Below are 20,097 nucleotides of genomic sequence, written 5' to 3' on the forward strand. Positions count from 1 at the left end.
TAATCATCTTAGTAAATATTAGGTATACTTAAAAACAGAACTGGTGTAATGTGTAGTTTTGGTATTACCATAATATTATATTTTTGTATTTTAACTATGACTTTCCACTTTCTTCCCAATTGTGCCATCGCTTACAACTATCAAACTTTTATAAGTATTTATTGGATTAGTTTGCATTTACTAGGTATGATTAAATAACAAAAAGGGATACTTTTTTTTGGTAATAATCTTGCGGTTTTGTGAATGGAAAATATAGGCCTAGCAATGTAAGGGGTTGAGTGATTATTACAAACCCTATCAACAGAAATAAGAAACCATAGACTAATGTACATGGATGAAAACAATATACATACATACCAGTAATACTTCTTAGAATTACATAGATTTACATACAAAATGTTGTGTCCTATATTTCACAGCTCATTCTTTTCATTGATGATATGATGTCTTCTTTTAACTTTGCTTTCAGTTGCGTAAGTCCGGCTAATTGGCTTGTAAGAGATGGAAAAGGAACTTCTCAGATGATATTTTCAAAAGGTATCCAACAAAAGTCTTCATTTTCTGGCCAGTAGAATATAGAAGGAACAGAGCGATTCATGAATTGCACACTGACGTACAAAAATAATAATTACAAAAATACCAAGAGCACCCTTTTTATATTTTAACCATATCATGTATGTGCTAAAATGATCCTATAAAAAAGGTTTCAAGAGTTTCACATTTGTAATTTACGCACAATGACAATTTGTAACAACACTTAAAGCTCTATATTTCCGTACATGTAAAATACCAAAAAATAATAATTACAAAAATACCAAAAGCACCCTTTTTATATTTTAACCATATCATGTATGGGCTAAGATGATTCTATTTAAAAAAAAAAGTTTCAAAAGTTTCATAGTTGTAACTTACAAGCAATGACACAATTTGTAACAACACTTAATACTGTATATTTCTGTAAATAAATAATAATTATAAAAATACAAAAAACACCTTCTTTATTTTTTAACCATACCATGTACGTGTTAAGATGAATGTACAAAAAAAGTTTAAAAAGTTTCATAGTTGTAACTTTTGAGCAACGGCACAATTTGTAAAAAACCCTAAAATTTGCTTTGTATGCCCCTTAATGTTTGACAGTGTAACCTTCTGCAAGGTCACTTAAGATCTATTGAAAGAGCAAAAATTAAGCTTTCATTTGACGCCTGGATAATCCCAATAATTTCAAAAATAAGGAACTTATGGTAATTTAGTTCTATGATGCCGAGTGCCAACAAGTGAAATTGAAGCAAAACTCACATTTTTCAAAAATTTCTCCCCGGCCCATTTCTCATCCAAAAAATCGGAAAAAAATAATTTAGCATACTTTCATTGGTATTTATGTATAAAAAATTTTTGAAGAGAATCTGAGGCATTGAAGCATAGTGCTCTAGGTAATATGACATGGAATGACCCGCCTGTTGCTGTGAAATAGTCATATTTTCTGGTTGCCCCTTAATGTGACTCAATTTAAACCTTAATAGCTCACCCCTTAATTAAGGTAGGACGATAATTTTGGTATCAATGTGTTTCTGAAGGATGATGCTTTCGACTGATATGTATTTCATGTATGAGGAGGGTACCACGGCGGATGGGGGAGGGAAACTACGTGATGAAAAAACAAACAAAAAAGGTCATTTCCCTCCCCCGTACGCCATGGTACCCTCCTTATACATGAAATACATATCAGTCGAAAGCATTATCCTTCAGAAACACATTGATACCAAAACCCCCCACATACATGAAATAAATATCGGCGGAAAGCTTCGTTCTTCAGGAACACATTCATACCAAAATTATCTTCCTAGCTTAATTAGGGAATAAACTACTGAGGTTTAAATTGAGTCACATTAAGAAGCGACCAGAATGTGACTGTTTCACAACATGAGACAGCTCAATGGCCGTAACTCTGTAATGATGCATTTCCCGACATACGGTCATATGAACTTTTTTGCTTGTCTACCCATAAGGAATCTATCTCTGAAATTTTCCGTACCTTTTTGTTACACCCTGTATATATATATATATATATATATATATATATATATATATATATATATATATATATATATATATAGATAGATAGATAGATAGATAGATAGATAGATATAGAGAGAGAGAGAGAGAGAGAGAGAGAGAGAGAGAGAGAGAGAGAGAGAGAGAGAGAGAGAGAGAGAGAGAGAGAGAGAGAGAAACTACGAAATATAAAACTGGCCCTTCTTGGAAGTTCGAAGAAAAAAGAAATAGCTGGAACGCACTTTCTTCGAATGGGGAAAATATGTTTTTTAGAGAGTATTTGAATCCCTTCCCTTCTCTAAAGATAAGCATTACAATCAAAGTGTAATTTGTAATGTTAGCTTCTTTCGGCATTCCCCCCTACATCATCACTTCACCTCTCACTCCCTAACGATGGGGAATGAATTTGGAACTAAAAGGCATTGAGTGTGTCACTATTCACCTCAGCGACTCCAATAAATATGTACTGAACAGTTATATTGCTCGTTTCCGAATATTTTTACACGTCACCACTCAAGTATTCGCATAAATTATGACCCTTCCACTCCTGCCTTAAAACGGTAATTTTTTAAAATGCAGGGACACAAGTCCGTGGTCATGTTATTTATACGTATGTACCGAGTTTCGTTTCCTTAACTTGACAAGCTAGTGAGATACTCAAGTTTTGAGTAAATTATGAACCTTGTTGTCCCCCTAGGATATACATTTTCAAAAACTTAATACCATATTATCCGTGGAATGACTAAGATTGATAATATTGATTCAGTGGTTATTGCGTGATGCGATCAAACAAACTCAAATTCATTTTTATTATAAAGGCTATCTGAAACGCCGTCTTCGCACAGGGAGAATAAGGTTTATATAGAATATACATTTTAAAATAAAGGAATGAATGAAATAAACAGCGAAGAGTAAGCCGTTGCCGTCCAAGTCAATTCCCAAGTTAGGTGGATAACATGCATGGTATGAGAAAAACGAAGAGTAGCACCTTCGGTGTTGCTGCCTCTGATCATTTGCAAGCCAGTAGACATGCACGAGAAAAATGATGTTTATCCACCAATTTGAAAGAACAGAAATAAGAGAACTAAATAACGAAACGAGTCAATCCATGGGCCAGCTGACATGCCCTTTCTTGCTTAAATGTAATAATACAGGGTATCATCCGTCTACATTTTAGGCCAGGTTACATGCACATGGAGAATAGGTTTTCTGCAATTTGAAAATAAAGAAACGAATGAAATATATATAAAGATGAGCAACGCCTGGCGCTGTTACCCATGTCAATTCCCAGGCCAGAAAACACTAATCACGGCCATTTTGGACATTTTATTTTCCTTCCTTCTCACCTGCATGCCAATCGGGGGTGAATTTAGAGTTAAACGCCATTGAGAGTGTCATTATTCATTTCAGCGACCACGAAAACTATGGACTGGAGACTAATATTTGTCGTTTACATTTACTTTTACGTATTACTATATTTCTTCAACACTACCCTTAACTCTCAATGCCAATGGGGGATGAATTTGGACTAAAACGGCATTGGGGTTGTCATTATTTATCTCAGCAACACCGAAAACTTTACATTGGGTACTAATATCAGTCGTTTTTTTATTTATTTTTGCAAGACACCACTTTACTTTTCGTATTAATTATGACCCTCGCTCCCACCTTACGATATGATTTTACATCAATATAATATCATAAGATCCTTGGGTGAGTAAGGTTCATAATCATGCCAAGTAAAATTTTATTTTGTTCAGTAGTTATTTCATGATGCGATCAGTAAGAAATTCACATTCGCTTTTATATCAGAAATGGATTGAAACTTTATAATCACTCTGTATGATAGACATTTTTTAACATATACAGATGCAACTTTCTCCCCTCTAAAAATGGAAATTATCAAAAATGAGGGAAGGCGTGTTTCCTTGTTTTTAATGAGCAGTTTATATAGCGAGTTTCACCTTCCTAACTTCACGGGCTGTGAAATACTCATTTTTTCGCAAAATTATTATCCCTGCTTTCCTTAAGGATATGCGTTTTAGTAAATTTAGTATCATAAGATCCTTGAGGGACGGAAAGGTTGATAATAATATCAAGTTTCAGGTACATTAGTTCAGTAGTTACTGCGTAAGTGATCAGACAGAAACTCACATTACTTTTATAATAGATTTCGACTTTTTCTTTACTATTTTGAGATATAACTACAGACTAAGACGTGCTTTAATAAATATATTTCATTTCATATTAATCTGTGAAGTATTTGCTCGGAAGCACTTCTGCTGTAAATGCAAGAAGATGCAAGAGAATCGCAGAAACGTCAACTTACGCACCGTCCCGTAGGTGTTGTTGGTAGCTATGCTGGATTAACAGCCGAATTGGACCAGGCAAAGTTGCGAGAAGGGGGAACTTTTAATGTTGTTATATATACACCTTAGAAGCTCATGTTCGGTTTCACCTTCCATTTCTACTAGGCTAAGAGGGCGAATTATGGGTGCAAATATATCTAAGATGGACAGTGTATAAGGTGTGTCACAAAGAACAGTGTCCAAGATGATGACGGCCTAATGGAAAAACAACACTGGGGAAGATTAATAGCACACGCATTCTTAAAATTTACCTTTACATCCGTTTAAAAAAATCTCAAGGATAAGCCGCTGGTAGAATGTCTATCAAGCTACAGCTAAAATAAAATCATGTGTACGTTCTTATCACACACTAAGACTTTTTTATTCTAAAATAAAATCACACTGTCACTACCACTAGAGAGGTTGCTCAAAATGTACAGTTGTAATGTTATTCACTGTCACTACCACTGCCACTACCAGTAGAGAGGTTGCTTGCACTATCAGTACCTGCACTAGAGGCATCACTGGCATCACGATCACTATCGCTGATATCCCATAGCATATCATCATGGGAGCCGTCCAGAGCATTGGATATTCCACACTTCAAAAATCCTTTGACAATCGTTTCAGGTTTAACACTTTCCCAGGCTGCCAGAATCCATTCACACACAAGCCGCACAGTCGGACGTTTGATCTTACCTTTGGGTGTACGGTCATGGTTTCCTGCAATCATCCAATCATTGTAAAGTTTCCTGAATGAACTTTTAAAGGAGCGATTAACAGTAACATCAAGGGGCTAAAGCATGGAAGTAAGGTCCCCAGGAACAACAGCTAAGCCAATTTTACACTCATTTAATGTTCGCTTCACACGAGGAGTCACGTGAGCTCGGAAGCTATCCCAAACTAACAAGCTCTTAGGTTTCAGTAAACCACCAGGTCTTCTGTTCCACACCATTTGTAGCCAGTCCAACACCAGATTTTCTTCCATCCATCCTTTTTCCTGAGCACGCACAAAAATACCCGGCCGTATGTCTTTGGTACAGTCTTTCGCTTCAAGACAACGTAGGGTGGTATTCTTTTCCATCTGCCAGAACAGCCATCATAACGGTACATCGCTGTTTCTCACCACCTGTAATCTTTATTCTTACGGTGCGCGAGCCTCTTGGCGCAACTGTAGTAGACATAGCATGTCCCAGTAAATGGGTGTTTGATCAGCATTACCGATTTGGGAGAGCGCATACCCATTGGCTTATCGCTTACGGATAATGAATCTCTGAAACTTCAAAATTTCATCGTCAAAGTCTGCTGGAAGACGTTGAGCAACTGTTGTCCTACGACGCAATGACAAGCCATTCCGACGCATTAAACCTGCACACCATCCAGCACTTGCTCGAAAATCGTGGCTTACTCCCAACCGACGACCCTCTTCAAGAGCTTGAAAGCGTATCATATCAACTGTAACAGCATAACCTGAACTTCTTTTCTCATTAACGTAAGATAAAACATTTTCTTCCAATTGTGGATACTTAGCTGCTTTTCCACGAAACGCCTTCCTCTTGCCCCTTGTTGCTTGAAGTTCATTCTTCTGCTTTTTCCAACGTCGCACGTTGGATTCATCCACGTGAAAATGACGTGCAGCAGCTCGGTTCCCGTTTTCCTCAGAGAATCGGATAACTTGCAATTTAAAATGTGCATCGTAACTAAGTCGTTTGGACATTTTCCTTAGAAGAAATCCACAAGGCACGCTCTTCGTAACGTATAGGTGCAGCGCACGAGACAGACTGCCTTCTCGTAGAAAAAAAACTCTTGAGTGATTGTTATCGCAGAGGAATCTTTTGTTCGTTTACCGGTAATTGTTGATTCAAATCAACAATAGCGGTATTTGAGTTAACGTGTTTGCTCCTGTGTTGAATTGTTGTTTCGTCTGATTGTGGCCTCGTGGATTTGTTTTCTATACGTGTTTCTTGCGATGTACGGTAAATACCGTACAACAAACGCAGAAAATTAATACCGTAATTATCTTTAAGCCATTTTAAATCATTCGCGTGTATAAGCCGCACCCTACATTTTCGTTTGCTTTTTCGTAAAAAAAAAAGTGCGACTTACACACGCGAGAATACGGTACTAAAGATTAACACGTAAACAAAGGAAAATATATATCTCAATAAACGTGGAGATATTCTACTGATTAGCATAACACAAACCACGAGCTATCTTACGGATGTTTTTAGATTTGAGTCTCTATACACGCAATTATGATAATGAGTGATCTGGCTTCGCAGAGTGGCTTAACCAAAAGAATGAAGTGAAATGAATCATCAGATGAAACGAGCAATATACAAACATTAAATTTTAGAACCCTGTCATAGAAAAGTCACGTCGTTTTGAGTGTTGTTCAAGTGTCCAATGTTCATAATAGGGCAAACTTATATTTCACAAGGGGCAATGAACCTCGGTAACTATTAATTCCAACTAAACAGTTTTAGAAAGCATTCGTGAGAGAGCCTGAACGCTTACCTTGAACTACTTCCATGCCTCATACACCTTAAAGTACGTCCATCTCTCATACAGCCTTTATACATAAGAGGACACTAAACTTCAATATATATATATATATATATATATATATAAAAGCATGAAATAGGTTAGATCCATGTAATGCTTGCTTCAAGGGACCTATCACATTAAAATGAACAGTCATTTAATAAGCAAGTACGAAACGTGCATTTATTCCCATGTAATTTAGTTGCTGTCAAGACAATGGGATAATGAACGTAGCAAAATGGACGTAAGGCAACCCACCACTGTACTCTGGAACAAAAATTAAGTTCACAACTTCATCTGGTTCACCGCTACAAAAGGAAACAAAATACAATTCTTACCTTGAAACATATTAAAGCAATCTCCATGCATTTTCTCCACCACTGACAAGTACGATCCATTGTATGTTTTCTGCCATAAAACGATAGGAAGCTGTGCCAACGGATGGAATACAATATCCACATTTATATTTATAAAATCCACCATACAGAAGACATAAAATTTACAAAGTTGTTCATTTGAAAACGTGTCGACAAACATGGCGGGAAAAGGAGGACACAAATTCCAAGTTACGTATCCTTCAAATCTAGGTTTACTCTCTTTATTAACTGCATCACATACGACATTCACATCTTTATGTAAGTTGAACGAGACTCCGCAATGTAAGCGTAAAAGCGGTCCTGCACGTCCTCCAAAGTCCCAAGTAAAAGTGTCCTGTATTGTCTTCTTGTTCTGTTAAAAGAAAACAAGTAGTGTGTATACAAGTATTCAACCTAAATTACGATATGATTCTGTAATATTTACAAGATTGATTTATTGTTTTTCCGGCTTAGGAACTGTGAGTTCATGGCTTCATCTGAACATACAAAATGTTCAAGAACATTTTATTATGCACTGAAATGAAGATATAACATTACAATAATACTAAAATTGCAGCCTAGAAACTTTTTGAACATTAATTCTCGTTTACAATATACTTGCTCGACATATAAAGTAAGTTTAAACCTTGGCCATACACTGAAAGACGTCACAGAAGGTATTCTGTTATAGAACAGGTGATTATGTAATAGTATGTTAAATTTGTTTTTTGAATTATAACTTTTTGCCGTTTGTTAACCAGGATCTGTGAATTTGTGAAAGACAACATTCTCTGTCCACACTGTCGTTCGAACAATTCTCTCATAATCACTCACATTAATTACAGTATTCATTTTCTAAAGCTTACACAGTTAATTACGGAACAATAATGCGATAAAGCAAGTAAAAATTACCTTTGAAAATATTTACACAAAATATGGTTTTGAGTAAACGTTCCTGGTTCACCACTACAAAAGTTACAACATACAATCAGGAGAACAACGTTACAAGATTGTCAACGTAACCTCACGTTACTTGCTCTTCAATTTCATACACCTAGAAAATGAAATGAAATTTCTAGTTTTAAGTCCACACTTATGCTCTGTACGCTAAAGGAGACGGACGAACAATGAAATCGAATAATTATGAAATTATTGGTGGGATGAAAATGTGGAGAGAAAGGAAAGAATTCCTAGAAAACTCATGGACATGATGTTGTCTATTACAAACTAATATGGCCTGGGGTTGAACCAAGGTCCCTCACATTGCAAGTGAGCGCTCTATCGCTCTCGCGGCAATGAAAATGTTACAAAAAACTTTAAGTTCAAATTACTAACAAATTCTCGCGCAGTGTGCTGCTTAAACATTCAGAAACATACGTCTCGATCGACTAACTAGTCCCAGTATTCAATCCAACTCATCCTCCTCTCCTTGTCTAAAGCAGTCTGTGTGACGTAATATACTCTTTACATTCAGATGGAAAAAACAGGAACCATGTTTACAAGCTTTATAGCTCCAAACAGTCTCTTTCATTCGTTTCTTCTGAAATGCCTTTTTAGAACCTGAATAACAAATTGTTACAAAATGTTCTCATAATTTCATAAACACTTTTATTTGCATTCTTTCCCTTCTTCAAAGACTGCATATCACATCAAGCTAGGAAGATGATCCTTGTGAAATCTATAGAAAATTGTCAATCACGGCAGTAGGTTCTGTGCTTAACAAAGTCTGTAATGCGGACGCAGAACTCTAAAAACTACTGACAGAAATGAGTGTTAGTGAATGATTAATTTCATTTTGTTTCACAGTAATTGCAAGCAAATGTTCCAGGGGCGTCAATTGGCCAGGACAGGAGGATGTAATTCCCCCTCCCTTGAGTTTCATAAATACATATTGATCAAATGTATAATCATAAAAAAAAAAAGAAAAAATGAAGCTCTTATGTCGGTGAAGAATCCCCCTGGGCAAAATCTAAAATGACTCTGCTTTCAGCAACAAACCTATAGAGTTCAGATAGCACATTGCCAGAGCGTTTACATTTGGTTTCAAGAGTCGAAGGTTTCATCCCAAGCCATGTGCGTTCATAGTGGACAACACTGAAAACAAGAGATTCAAATATGGAGACAGAGAGGGATGATTTACATATGCAAATTTAGAATTGGAGAAAAATCATCGGACAGTATCCATATTACGACGAAATTTGTAATTTTGTGAAACAAGAGGAAAGTTTCCGAACTGCAACGATCACACCAAGCAGTTGTCGAATTAAGGTGGAGAACTCTTTTTAGAGCATCCGATGATTGCAAAAAGAGAGAAAGGTCTTAAGATCTGGGGAATTAAGAATTTTTAAAAAATCTTCAGCTTCCGAGACAGGTTTCGAACCACAAACCTCTTAGCTATGGAACCATGACTTTTCCCATTTAACAACGGAGAACTCTACTTAGTCATTCATATACTTTTCCTTTAGCTACGTTGAGAAACTAATAGAATGGAATATTCTAAATTTGATTCGGTGGGTTTGTCGTTGAGATTGAACGTGGACCTCTTGTACTTTAGTTACACGGTGCATAATGAATTTCCCCTTGTTCAGGAACACTTTTTAAGGCATTAAATTTTGTTACTACTCTGTTAATTGAGTTATATTTGATAGAACCATTTGATAAAGTAGTGCCAAATATTCCGATATAAATCACCTTTTGCGAAGCTCTAGTTGAAAATGAAACACATCGTCGTAAACATGTTAGACTTTTGAAAAGAACAAATTAAAAAAGCAATGGAAATACGCATAATATCAGTTGGATGCGAACATACAACTTTAAAAAAATAGTATGCTTACATCATTGTGTGTTAGATGAATGAATAGTGTAAGGGACTCCTGGACTCCTACGTGGATAGTCCTAGGTTCGAACCTGGATCGTTCTTATTTTTTTCTTTCAGCTACGCTCATACTGAGCATCCTAGAAGTTCAATTTAAATGTAGTCACAGCTGGTTTAAGCGGAAATTATTTTCAAATGTAAGATTTGTTATTACATGCTTTTCTTGAACTTGAGATTTTTTAACTTTGATATTAAATCTTACAACCTCAACCTTAATTTAACTAATCTCATGATGAAGTTTTGCACAACGATGACAGTCCGACGGTAATACAATATTCCATTGTTACTGTAATATATTTATACATCTTTAGAAATTATTGACTCAGAAAAAAAACGTACAATGGATCGTACGATGCAACATGGACACCTGGAGGAATTTCTTAGTATACGTATAAATTGCCGTCTGGAAAATATACTGTAGGAAGGGGTAAGACACTGAAACCATTCCTAGGAGGGGAAGAGAGGCATGTAAATGTAATAGAATACGAAAGATATTAGTGTCGAATTCATAGTTTTCGGGGTCGCATAGATGAATAGTGACACTGCCGATGCTGCCTAAATCCAAGTTAAACCTTTGTTGGCATCGAGGTCAGAGTGGGAGAGTGACAGGTAAAACGAATCGAAAACGCCCTATATATGTGTTGAATGCATAGTTTTCGGGGTCACTGACACAAATAGTGATATTCCAGATGTGTTATATGTCCAGGGTTAGCCACATTGGCAGGGGGATCAGGGGAGAACCAATGAAGATTTCAGAACAGTTCCTTTGGGATGAGTTTCAATACACTGAGAATGAAAAGTGGTAATGTACAAATACTGGTATCATATCGGGAAGTATCTGGAAAACTGGCCTTGCTCCAGGGAGGCATTGCTCTCTTATCACTCCCTAAAATCGTCACTGCTTTGCAGGAGTATAGGCAAGACTTTATTTCAGGGATCGAAAGCTTTTTGAGAAGTTCAAATTCAATATGAGGTCATAGTGTACTAAAATGTTTAACATCATCTCTAAAATTACGTAATTTACAGAAAAGTAGTAATTTCGGACGGGGGCTCTGGACCGCCAGGGTCCACATCCTGTGTATATCCCTGCTGCTCTGAATTATCATAAGCAGAGGCATTAAAGTATAAGACCCCTTCTTTACTCCTTCTTTCTTTACTTCTTTACTCCCCCTTCTTTTCAAATGTATAAGACATAAAATGTAATATTAAATGTATAACATAGAAAAAAATATAAATAGAAAATATATGTAATTATACCAGAGAAATAGAAAGTAATTTAAAATAAAGTTGGACATTTTTTTTTTTTTTCAAATCATATGTTAATAAATCATATAAAGGAACAATATAATTTAAAAACCATTTTCCATTTATGCATGATGAAAGAAAAAAAAAAGGGGGAGAGCGCTCATCTGAAGTGCCACTATTTATCTCTCCGAACCTGAAAACTATGAATTCGACACCAATATCTTTGGTACCGGTATTCTATTACTTTTACATGTCTTCCCTTCTCCTCCTAGGAATGATTTCAGTATCTTACTCCCCACACAGTATATTTTTCAGGTGGTAATTTATACATATACCAAATTCGTCTGAACTTCTTCCAGGAGTCCATGTTGCATCGTACAGTCCACTCTACTTTTTTTTATGAGTCAAAAATTTTTAGACTCATATACTATAGTAATAATGGAATATTGTATTACCGCCCGACTGTCGTCGTTATGCAAAACTTTATCATGAGATAACGTACGGAAAGGAGTTAAATTAGGGTTATAAGATTTAATATCAAAGTTAAGGAAAAGCATGTAATAACAAATCTTATATTTGAAAATAAATTCGAATTAAACTAGCTGCACTAATTATTCGAATTAAAATAATTTCGAATTAGTTCAAAACTGAACTTCTGGCATGCACAGTATGAGCTTAGCTAAAAGAAAAAAAAAAAGAACGGTCGAGATTCGAACCTAGGACAATCCACGTAGGAGTCCCTTACACTGATCATTCATCTAACACACAATGACGTAAATGTACTATTTTTTAAATTCATATGTTCGCATCCAGTTGGTATTATGTGTATTTCCATTAATTTTTCTCAACCTTTTCTTTTTAAAAGTCTAATGTGTTTACGACGATTTGTTTCATTTTCCACTAGAGCTTCGCAAAAAGTGATTTATATCGGAGTATTGGCACTACTTTATCAAATGGTTCTGTCAAATATAACTCAATTAACACAGTAGTAACAAATTTTTAATTCCTTAAAGTGTTCCTGAACAAGGGGAAGTTCATTATGCACCATGGAACTAGGCTAGAAGATGTCTACGTTCAATCTCAACGGCAAACCCACCGAGTCAACTTTTGGAATATTCCATTCTATTAGTTTCTCAACGTAGCTAAAGTACATGAATGACTAGAGTTCTTCGTGGCTGAAAGGGAAAAGTCATGGTTCGATAGCTAAGAGGCTTGTGGTTCGAAACTCGGAAACTCAACATTTTTTAAAATTTAATTTCCTAATCTCAAGATCTTTCTCTCCCTTCACAATTATCTGATGATCTACAAAGGGTTCTGCATCTTAATTCGATAACTGCCTGATGTGATCATCGCAGTTCGGAAGTTTTCCTCTACTGTTTCACAAAACTACAAGTTTCGTCATAATATGGACACTGCCCGACCATTTTTCTCCAAATCTACTCTTGCATATGTAAATCATCCCTTTCTGTCTCCATATTTGAATCTCTTTCTCTCAATGTCGTCCAGTACGAATGCACATGACTTGGGATCAAACTTTCGACTCTCGAAACCAAATATAAGCGCTCTAGAAATGTGCTTTCCTAATTCTATAGGTTTGTTGCTGAAAGCAGGATCATTTTAGATTCTGTTCGGGAGGGGGGATTCTCCGCCGATAAAAGAGTTTCATTTATATATATATATATATATATATATATATATATATATATATATATATATATATATATATATATATATATATATATATATATATAAGTGTTTTACTATACATTTGATCAAATGCCCCTGGAACATTTGCTTGCAATTGCTGGGAAACAACATGAAATTAATCACTGAATAACATTCATTCCTGTCAGTAATTTTTAGAGCTCTGCGCTCGCATTACAGACTTTGGGAAGCACAGAACCTACTGCCGTAATTGTCAATTTCCATAGATTTCACAAGGAGCATCTTCCTACCTTGATGTGATATGTGTCTTTGAAGAAGGGAAAAAAATGCAAATGCAGGTGTTTATGAAGATATGGGAACATTGTGTGACATTTTTTTTATTCAGGCTCTAAAAAGATATTTTAGAAGGAACGAATGAAAGAGACTGTTTTAGAGATATAAAGCTTGCAAACATGGTTCCTGTTTTTGCCATCTGAATGGAAAGAGTATATTACGTCACACAGACTGCTGTCGACAAGGAGAGGAGGACGAGTTGGATTGAATACCACTAACTGGTAATCGATCGAGACATGTATTTCTGAATGCAGAAGCACACGGCGCAAGAGTTTAATGGGGATTAAAACTTTTGTAACATTTTCATTGCCCAGAACTGTACCGTGTCTCTCCTTTGCACTTGGAGAAACATTTCAAATATTTCGAGGATATGCTATTCATCTCGTGTGAGAATTGACGGGATGATGCTGTCGTCGTTGTCACTTCAACTTATTCTACTACTACTACTACTAAAATAATAATAAAAAAGAAGTAAAAAAGGAGAAAACTTGTTGAAGGAAATTTCAAAATAGCTGAAGTGTAAAAATGTTGCTCCATTAATTTCTGTTATTCTTAAAGTGAAATGATTCAAATGTCACAATTCATCAGGGTTTAGTCAACTTTTGATGCGCATGAATATAGTCAAAACTCATTACTTGTGTTGTAACTACTTCGTCTCTACGCAACTCTATTTTGTAGATCAAAAATACATTTGTCTGACGTGACAATCCAATACAGAATGTTTTCTCGGTTATTCCTTACCCTCAGAGAACTGGACGCTTCCAGACAGCAACACCTGTTAGCTAGTGTAACTTATTGATTGATTTGGAGTTTAGCGCTTTCGTTCATCACTGAGGCTATATGAGATGTGGACCTACAGTTTAACGTGAGATCCGAATCACGTGAGCTTCCACTGAGAATCAAACACGGGTCTTCAGCTTCGAATACGCGTAAGCGAACCATATATCCGCTGCATATGAGAACTAGTATCAACTTAAGCGGCATCCGTGAATTCACCATCTTTTCACCTTACCGATTGCACGAGCAGCCGAATGGTAGTGCACTGTGTATGCGTGACTCGTCTAAAATGGCACGAACACTTTCGAGAAGGTTCGCTTCGACGGTGTGTTGAGAAGCTTATCCAAACATGTTGATGGTCATTACCCACAAGGGTAATTATGCAATGCTGTGTTACCGGAACAAAACGTGACTAATCAACGCCGAGTGGTCCGTTTATTCACCATTGAATTCACCTCAAATGCACTCTTGACTTTTGGGGCGTGCTGTGGAAAGTTTGAATTCGTTAAGAAAAAAAATTGCAATTGTGTGTTGTTATCCATGATGCTCTTTCATATAACATTATTCAACTGTAACCCTCCCCCTCCCTGTTCGCTAGATGAGTACAAAATTTGAGATGTTCGACGTGTGACCGTAGCCTATTCCGTAGTCTGAGGTGAGTTTTCCATCAGCTGATATTACATTCGCACCAATCTAATATTATTATTATTTCTTAACTACATGCGAAAGTTTCTAAATTAGAATAGAAATAATCGTGAACTTACCACTTTCATCTCCCACCATTTAACGTTACTTCTCTCAAGATGGAGAAGAGACCAAAGCTGTGGACCAATCATCGATCTTAGCGCATCCTCAAATTCTGTACACTCTACTTCTGCCTTGTCAGTCCAACTTGCAGGCGCTTTCCATTTGAAAGTACTTTCTGATATATCCTTGGCGTCAAGCCATTTCTGTAAAATAATGATGACTGCTCCTGCTGCTTGCAAGTACATATCATGAGTCAAACAGAACTGAAATAAAATTAGAATTATTATTTTAAATATACACCAGTAGTAGTTCGGTAACTAAAAATTTGAAACTATTTTCCGACACTTATTTGAATAAGAAATATCCTCTACATATTTCATATATAAAGCTGAATGCTTACTTGTATGTCTATTCTCTATACTAATCTACATCGTGATTCACATCGTGGTATATCTTCAAAATTTATGTCAAAAATACAGTATCTCACAAGTCTCTCCAGTTACGGATAAGAAACTTAGGACAAACTTCTCATTGAAAATAACTGGACATATGTTTCAGCTTTTCCAAATTTCCACTTGTAACAGAGGAAGGGGGACATTTTCTGTAATAATGTTCCATTTTGTATTCATAAAATGACAATAAATAAATTAATAAAATAAATCAATAGATAAACAGCTGAACCGTTTCAAATGAATTTTTAAAATACTTAGCATTTCAGTCGACCTGGCTATTTATCAATACACTTTGATTGACGTTAGTATCCTGAAGAAGGGAGAAGTTTTGAATTTTTCATCGAGAATAATGTCTACACATTTTGAAATTAATTTTTGAATATACTTGGCACTTGGGTGGGGCTATATTTTTATCAACTCATTTCGATTTCAATACGCATCGACAAAATAAACGACTAGAATCTTCCATTTTATACAGGACAAAATCTAAAATGATTGCGATAGTCCATGATGTACACGATAAAAAAGAAATAAAATAGAAGATTAAAGTGGTGCATAATACGAAGGGTTGAAATAAGTACGATTGCCCATGGTTTGGAAGACAAGCATAAATGGTTATGCAACACGCAAATGAATAGACTGAAATAGTGATGTCGTCATTTCCTCTCCGTTACCATGGTGATCGCTATGTTTTTTTCTATACAAACACGTGAAGCGAATGGTGTATTTTAAAGTCTAGTACAAACAAGGGCAGTGACTGTAATTTTTTTTTACAATTATAAAATATTTTAACAACTAATAAAGTTGGTGAGAAAGGGTACAGATTTAGGATATGGAAATGCGTTTAGGAAACTACGAGTAAAATCAAGAAAATTCATAAAGAAAGACTAATATCTAAGGAACTTATTTCTAAAAGCGCCAAATCTCTAAGTGATAAGGTAGAAATCAAATAATTAATCTAAACGTCATTATCGTGTAATTCACTTTAAGAAGCAATCATACACAATATAAACTCCCTAACGTGTACATTGACAAACTGTCGGCACAAGGAAAAGTAAAAATATACGATTTTTTAACAGAAAAAATATCTTTTAGAACAATGTTAATTCTATTGGGACATTTACTTTTCTTATGTCTACTCTTCATAATGGAAATGCACAATATTAATGCCTACTATATTACAAAAAAAAAAAAAAAAAAAAAAAAAAAAAAACTTTGGAAATTTTCAATCCGAACCATCAGTGGATATAGGTCAGATCTTTTCTTATATTCTCTATCAACTTTTTTTAAAAAATAGAAACAGTATAATAAGAAAACATGCAATTATGAATGGTTCAGCACATATTCTAAACAACTGTTCAACATTAATCCTGTCCACGTATGCAAAAATTTTCCAAAATTATTTAAGGTTAATATCTGATTATGAACAAAATGAATACATTTGTTTTCTCTTTCTTTTTTTATATCTTTTTTGTTTTAGTTTCATTGATTAGAAATATTTAAAAAGAAACAAATATTTCATTCAGTCTAATGCTCGAAATTCAGAAATATTTCATCACTATTTTCGTTTTGCATTTAGATCCTTTTTTTAGGTACTTAAGCTACTTGTTGTTTAGAAAATAAAATGGCGATCACCATGGCAACGAAAAGGATGTGACGTCACACTATTTTAGTCTATTAAAAGATAAAATCATTTATGGTAACAGGAAACTGAACAAAATAAACAACGGAAGTCCTCTACGGTGGTGAACGTGTTCGATATTCTAAATGTCAGTGTATGTCATTTATTTATATTTCTTCTATTTCGGACAATAAATACCCATTTGATTTGCTTCTAGTATTTCTCCTCCAAGTTTATTTTCACTTCTGGTCTGCACTTATAAAACACATATTAACTAAATAATCTTTGCGTCAGAGCTCCCTCATGGGTTCGGATCACACGTTAAAGTGTACGTCCACGTTTCATACAGTCTCCGCTGAAAAATACACTAAACTCTAAATTAACCAACCAACCAAACTTTCTATCACATTCGTAACTGTGGTTAACTGCAGTAAATATGCTGTGAAGATTTATTACATAATACAGGTAGGGATACCGTGCAACTAGGATTTACCCAAATAGAATAAAACTTCTTACTTATTTATTACGTAAATTTAATTTATCGTTAACAATATTTCGGTTAAATGTTCTACAACTTTCTACAGTTCCATATGAAAACTAAGCTTTGGATAAGAAACCGATCCCATTTTGAGCTGAAATTGGTCGAATTTAATTCCAATTAATCAATCAATACATACTTCTTAATAATATCCTGGAGTGTTCCCTATCGACTTTGCTCTTGAGAAGATACAGCTAACAATGCTTTTATGAATTCTATATTTAATTTTTGAAGTTTAATGCTATTTTTCAGAAATATGACATAACCAACTTAACGTTAGACCACACGAAAGGTATTCAGCGAATGTTCTACTACTCTTTTCATTTCTGCTTATTAATTTGGGTAGCCTCAGAGCTGCTACCTTTAACAAAGCAATGCAGAAGGAAGAATTTTGGTTCCGTTTAATCAAAGTAAACAGCACACTAACCATATTCAAGAGGGAAGGGGAGAATCCTCGTATACTTTAATCGCTGTATTTCAAATGTAATTTCGCTTGTTGGCATAGTGCGACTATGAAACAATTAAAGCACATGTATTATTTTATTTTATATGTAATGAAGATTTAGGTAAAAATATATTAGAAATTCGCTAATGCACGCTATGGGATACTTATTATAAATTAAAATTATCTATTAACCTTGTATCCCGAAGAGATCAACAGAGTTTCTCCAAGTTTTTAACATGCAAAATTTCAATCAGGTCATCTAACTCCTTACGTATTATCCAACGGTTTAAAATTAGGCTTATCATTGATTAAATTTCAGAAAAAAAAGTGCTCTGAAACGTCTTAATAAAACAGTGTATCACTTGTGGACAAACATCTGAAAACACGACCAACTTCCTTCGGTAAGTGGTCTTTTCTTTAATGTATTTGAGTAAATTTAATTCTCACAACACTAAAAAGCCAAAATACTAAATCCTAAATTACACAAATTCGGAATTGCTTCCATACGCATCCATGACAGGTCATTGGTAGCAAGTATTATAAAGAATATTTAAATAAAATTTTGGGATACAAGGTTAGTACTTCACACTAATAGTAGAAATTATATACTTATACTCAAATAAAAGTTTTCAAAGGACTCTTCTCTCGAAGCCCATTTGTAGTCTTTGAGTAATTTCACTTTATTCTTAGGGTTTGATGCTGATCTTTATAACTTTGGAAGATTTTCTTTATCCTGTAAGTTAATTTTGGGCTATGGAGAACTAATGCTAGATCACACGTACTCCAACAGAAAAACAAACCATTTTATTAATATTCTCGGGAAGGGAAAGGAATGACAGATTTTATTTTCTTTCTTTTACGACAGAAATAGGGAATTTGTGTCTTTTAGTTCGTAGTAGTACTGAAATAATAATCCACCTTGTAGAGTCTTAGGAAAAATGGGTTCCTCCCTATGCCACCCTATGCCACTATTGCTTATATTTTCCAACGTATGGCTTGGGTTGTATATTTTTTCCAACGTATCTTATACTTGAATAATTTACTGCATGCCAAATAAGTATACTGCTTTTTTTTTTTTTTTTTTTTTTTTTTTTAAAAAAAAGCCACTAATGCCACTAATTTTAAAAGAATGAAACTCAAAGTTCGATTTTTCGACCGACAATGAGAAACCAAAGGTAAGGTAAAGGATCATTTTGTGCCGCTAAATAACCAAATTTCTATTTTATTTGAAAGATAGAACAGATAATTATTTTCCTTTCTGAATCTCCTTTTTCTTCCGTAACTCCTTGCTATTATTATTCTACAGAAATTAGCAGTGTCTCTAGAGCCTTTCTGTCTCAACTGTGCCCTTTCTGGCGCTGCTGTCGATTTGTGATTTCCCGTACCTCCTTCGAAAGAGGAGGGATAAGTTCTTGCGGTCGAGATCTTTCAATTGTTAGATGCGGAAGCGTTCCCACAATGAATTATTTCACGGATTTCACTGTCTTCTGTCTTGTTAGCCACTATAAGTAGCTTACGATCTTCACTCGTCAAGACCAAACGACTGAATAAAATTAGCAACACAGCGGAGGTCATTCGTTTCTTTTCCGTAAGCAAAGGGAGGGTTTCCTCCGTCAGTGGGTGGCGGGGGTGGGGCCGAAGTATAGTTTGCATAGTTTCCGAGGGCACAGGTGGATTAGACAGGCTCTAACTTATATTTCACTTACCTTCAAAATCGATCCGCTTTCACTTGAGCATCCAAACAGCCTCTTAAACGATGAGCTACACTCTAAAAAGAAAAGAGATATCATTGAACGAACCACATATCACTATCCTTCCAAATTCGCATCATATACCATTCTAAAGCAGCACAATAATTTGTGGAGAAATACTAATTTCATACTTTTACCACAAAGGAACGTGAATGATTAAATTAAAACCCTGATCATTTTTAATCTGAAGTAGTGTTGTCCGCAGTTTTATCTCTCAATGAAAGCAAGAAAGCGCTAGTTAGATAATAGTAAAAAATATCACGAATTTTCATGTTCACCATCCTAATTAATGTGTGTTAAGAAGTGGATATGGCGAATATGATATGATTTTTTTCATTGCAAGTC

General features: G+C 35.2%; 1 protein-coding gene across 1 annotated transcript in view; it reads right to left on the minus strand.

The window, feature by feature from the left end:
• LOC145675842 (uncharacterized) overlaps window positions 1–20,097 on the minus strand; it is a gene marked incomplete at its 3' end in the record, with an annotated part of 64,821 nt that overhangs the window by 15,558 nt on the left and 29,166 nt on the right. Inside the window, 3 exon segments of the mRNA XM_081746580.1 lie at window positions 7,286–7,676; window positions 14,963–15,208; window positions 19,708–19,769. Coding sequence (XP_081602706.1) covers window positions 7,286–7,676; window positions 14,963–15,208; window positions 19,708–19,769 — 699 coding nt within the window.

This window comes from Thermobia domestica, chromosome 18 (assembly GCF_964235325.1).
Source record: "Thermobia domestica chromosome 18, izTheDome1.hap1.1, whole genome shotgun sequence".
Taxonomy (NCBI): Eukaryota; Metazoa; Arthropoda; class Insecta; order Zygentoma; family Lepismatidae; genus Thermobia; species Thermobia domestica.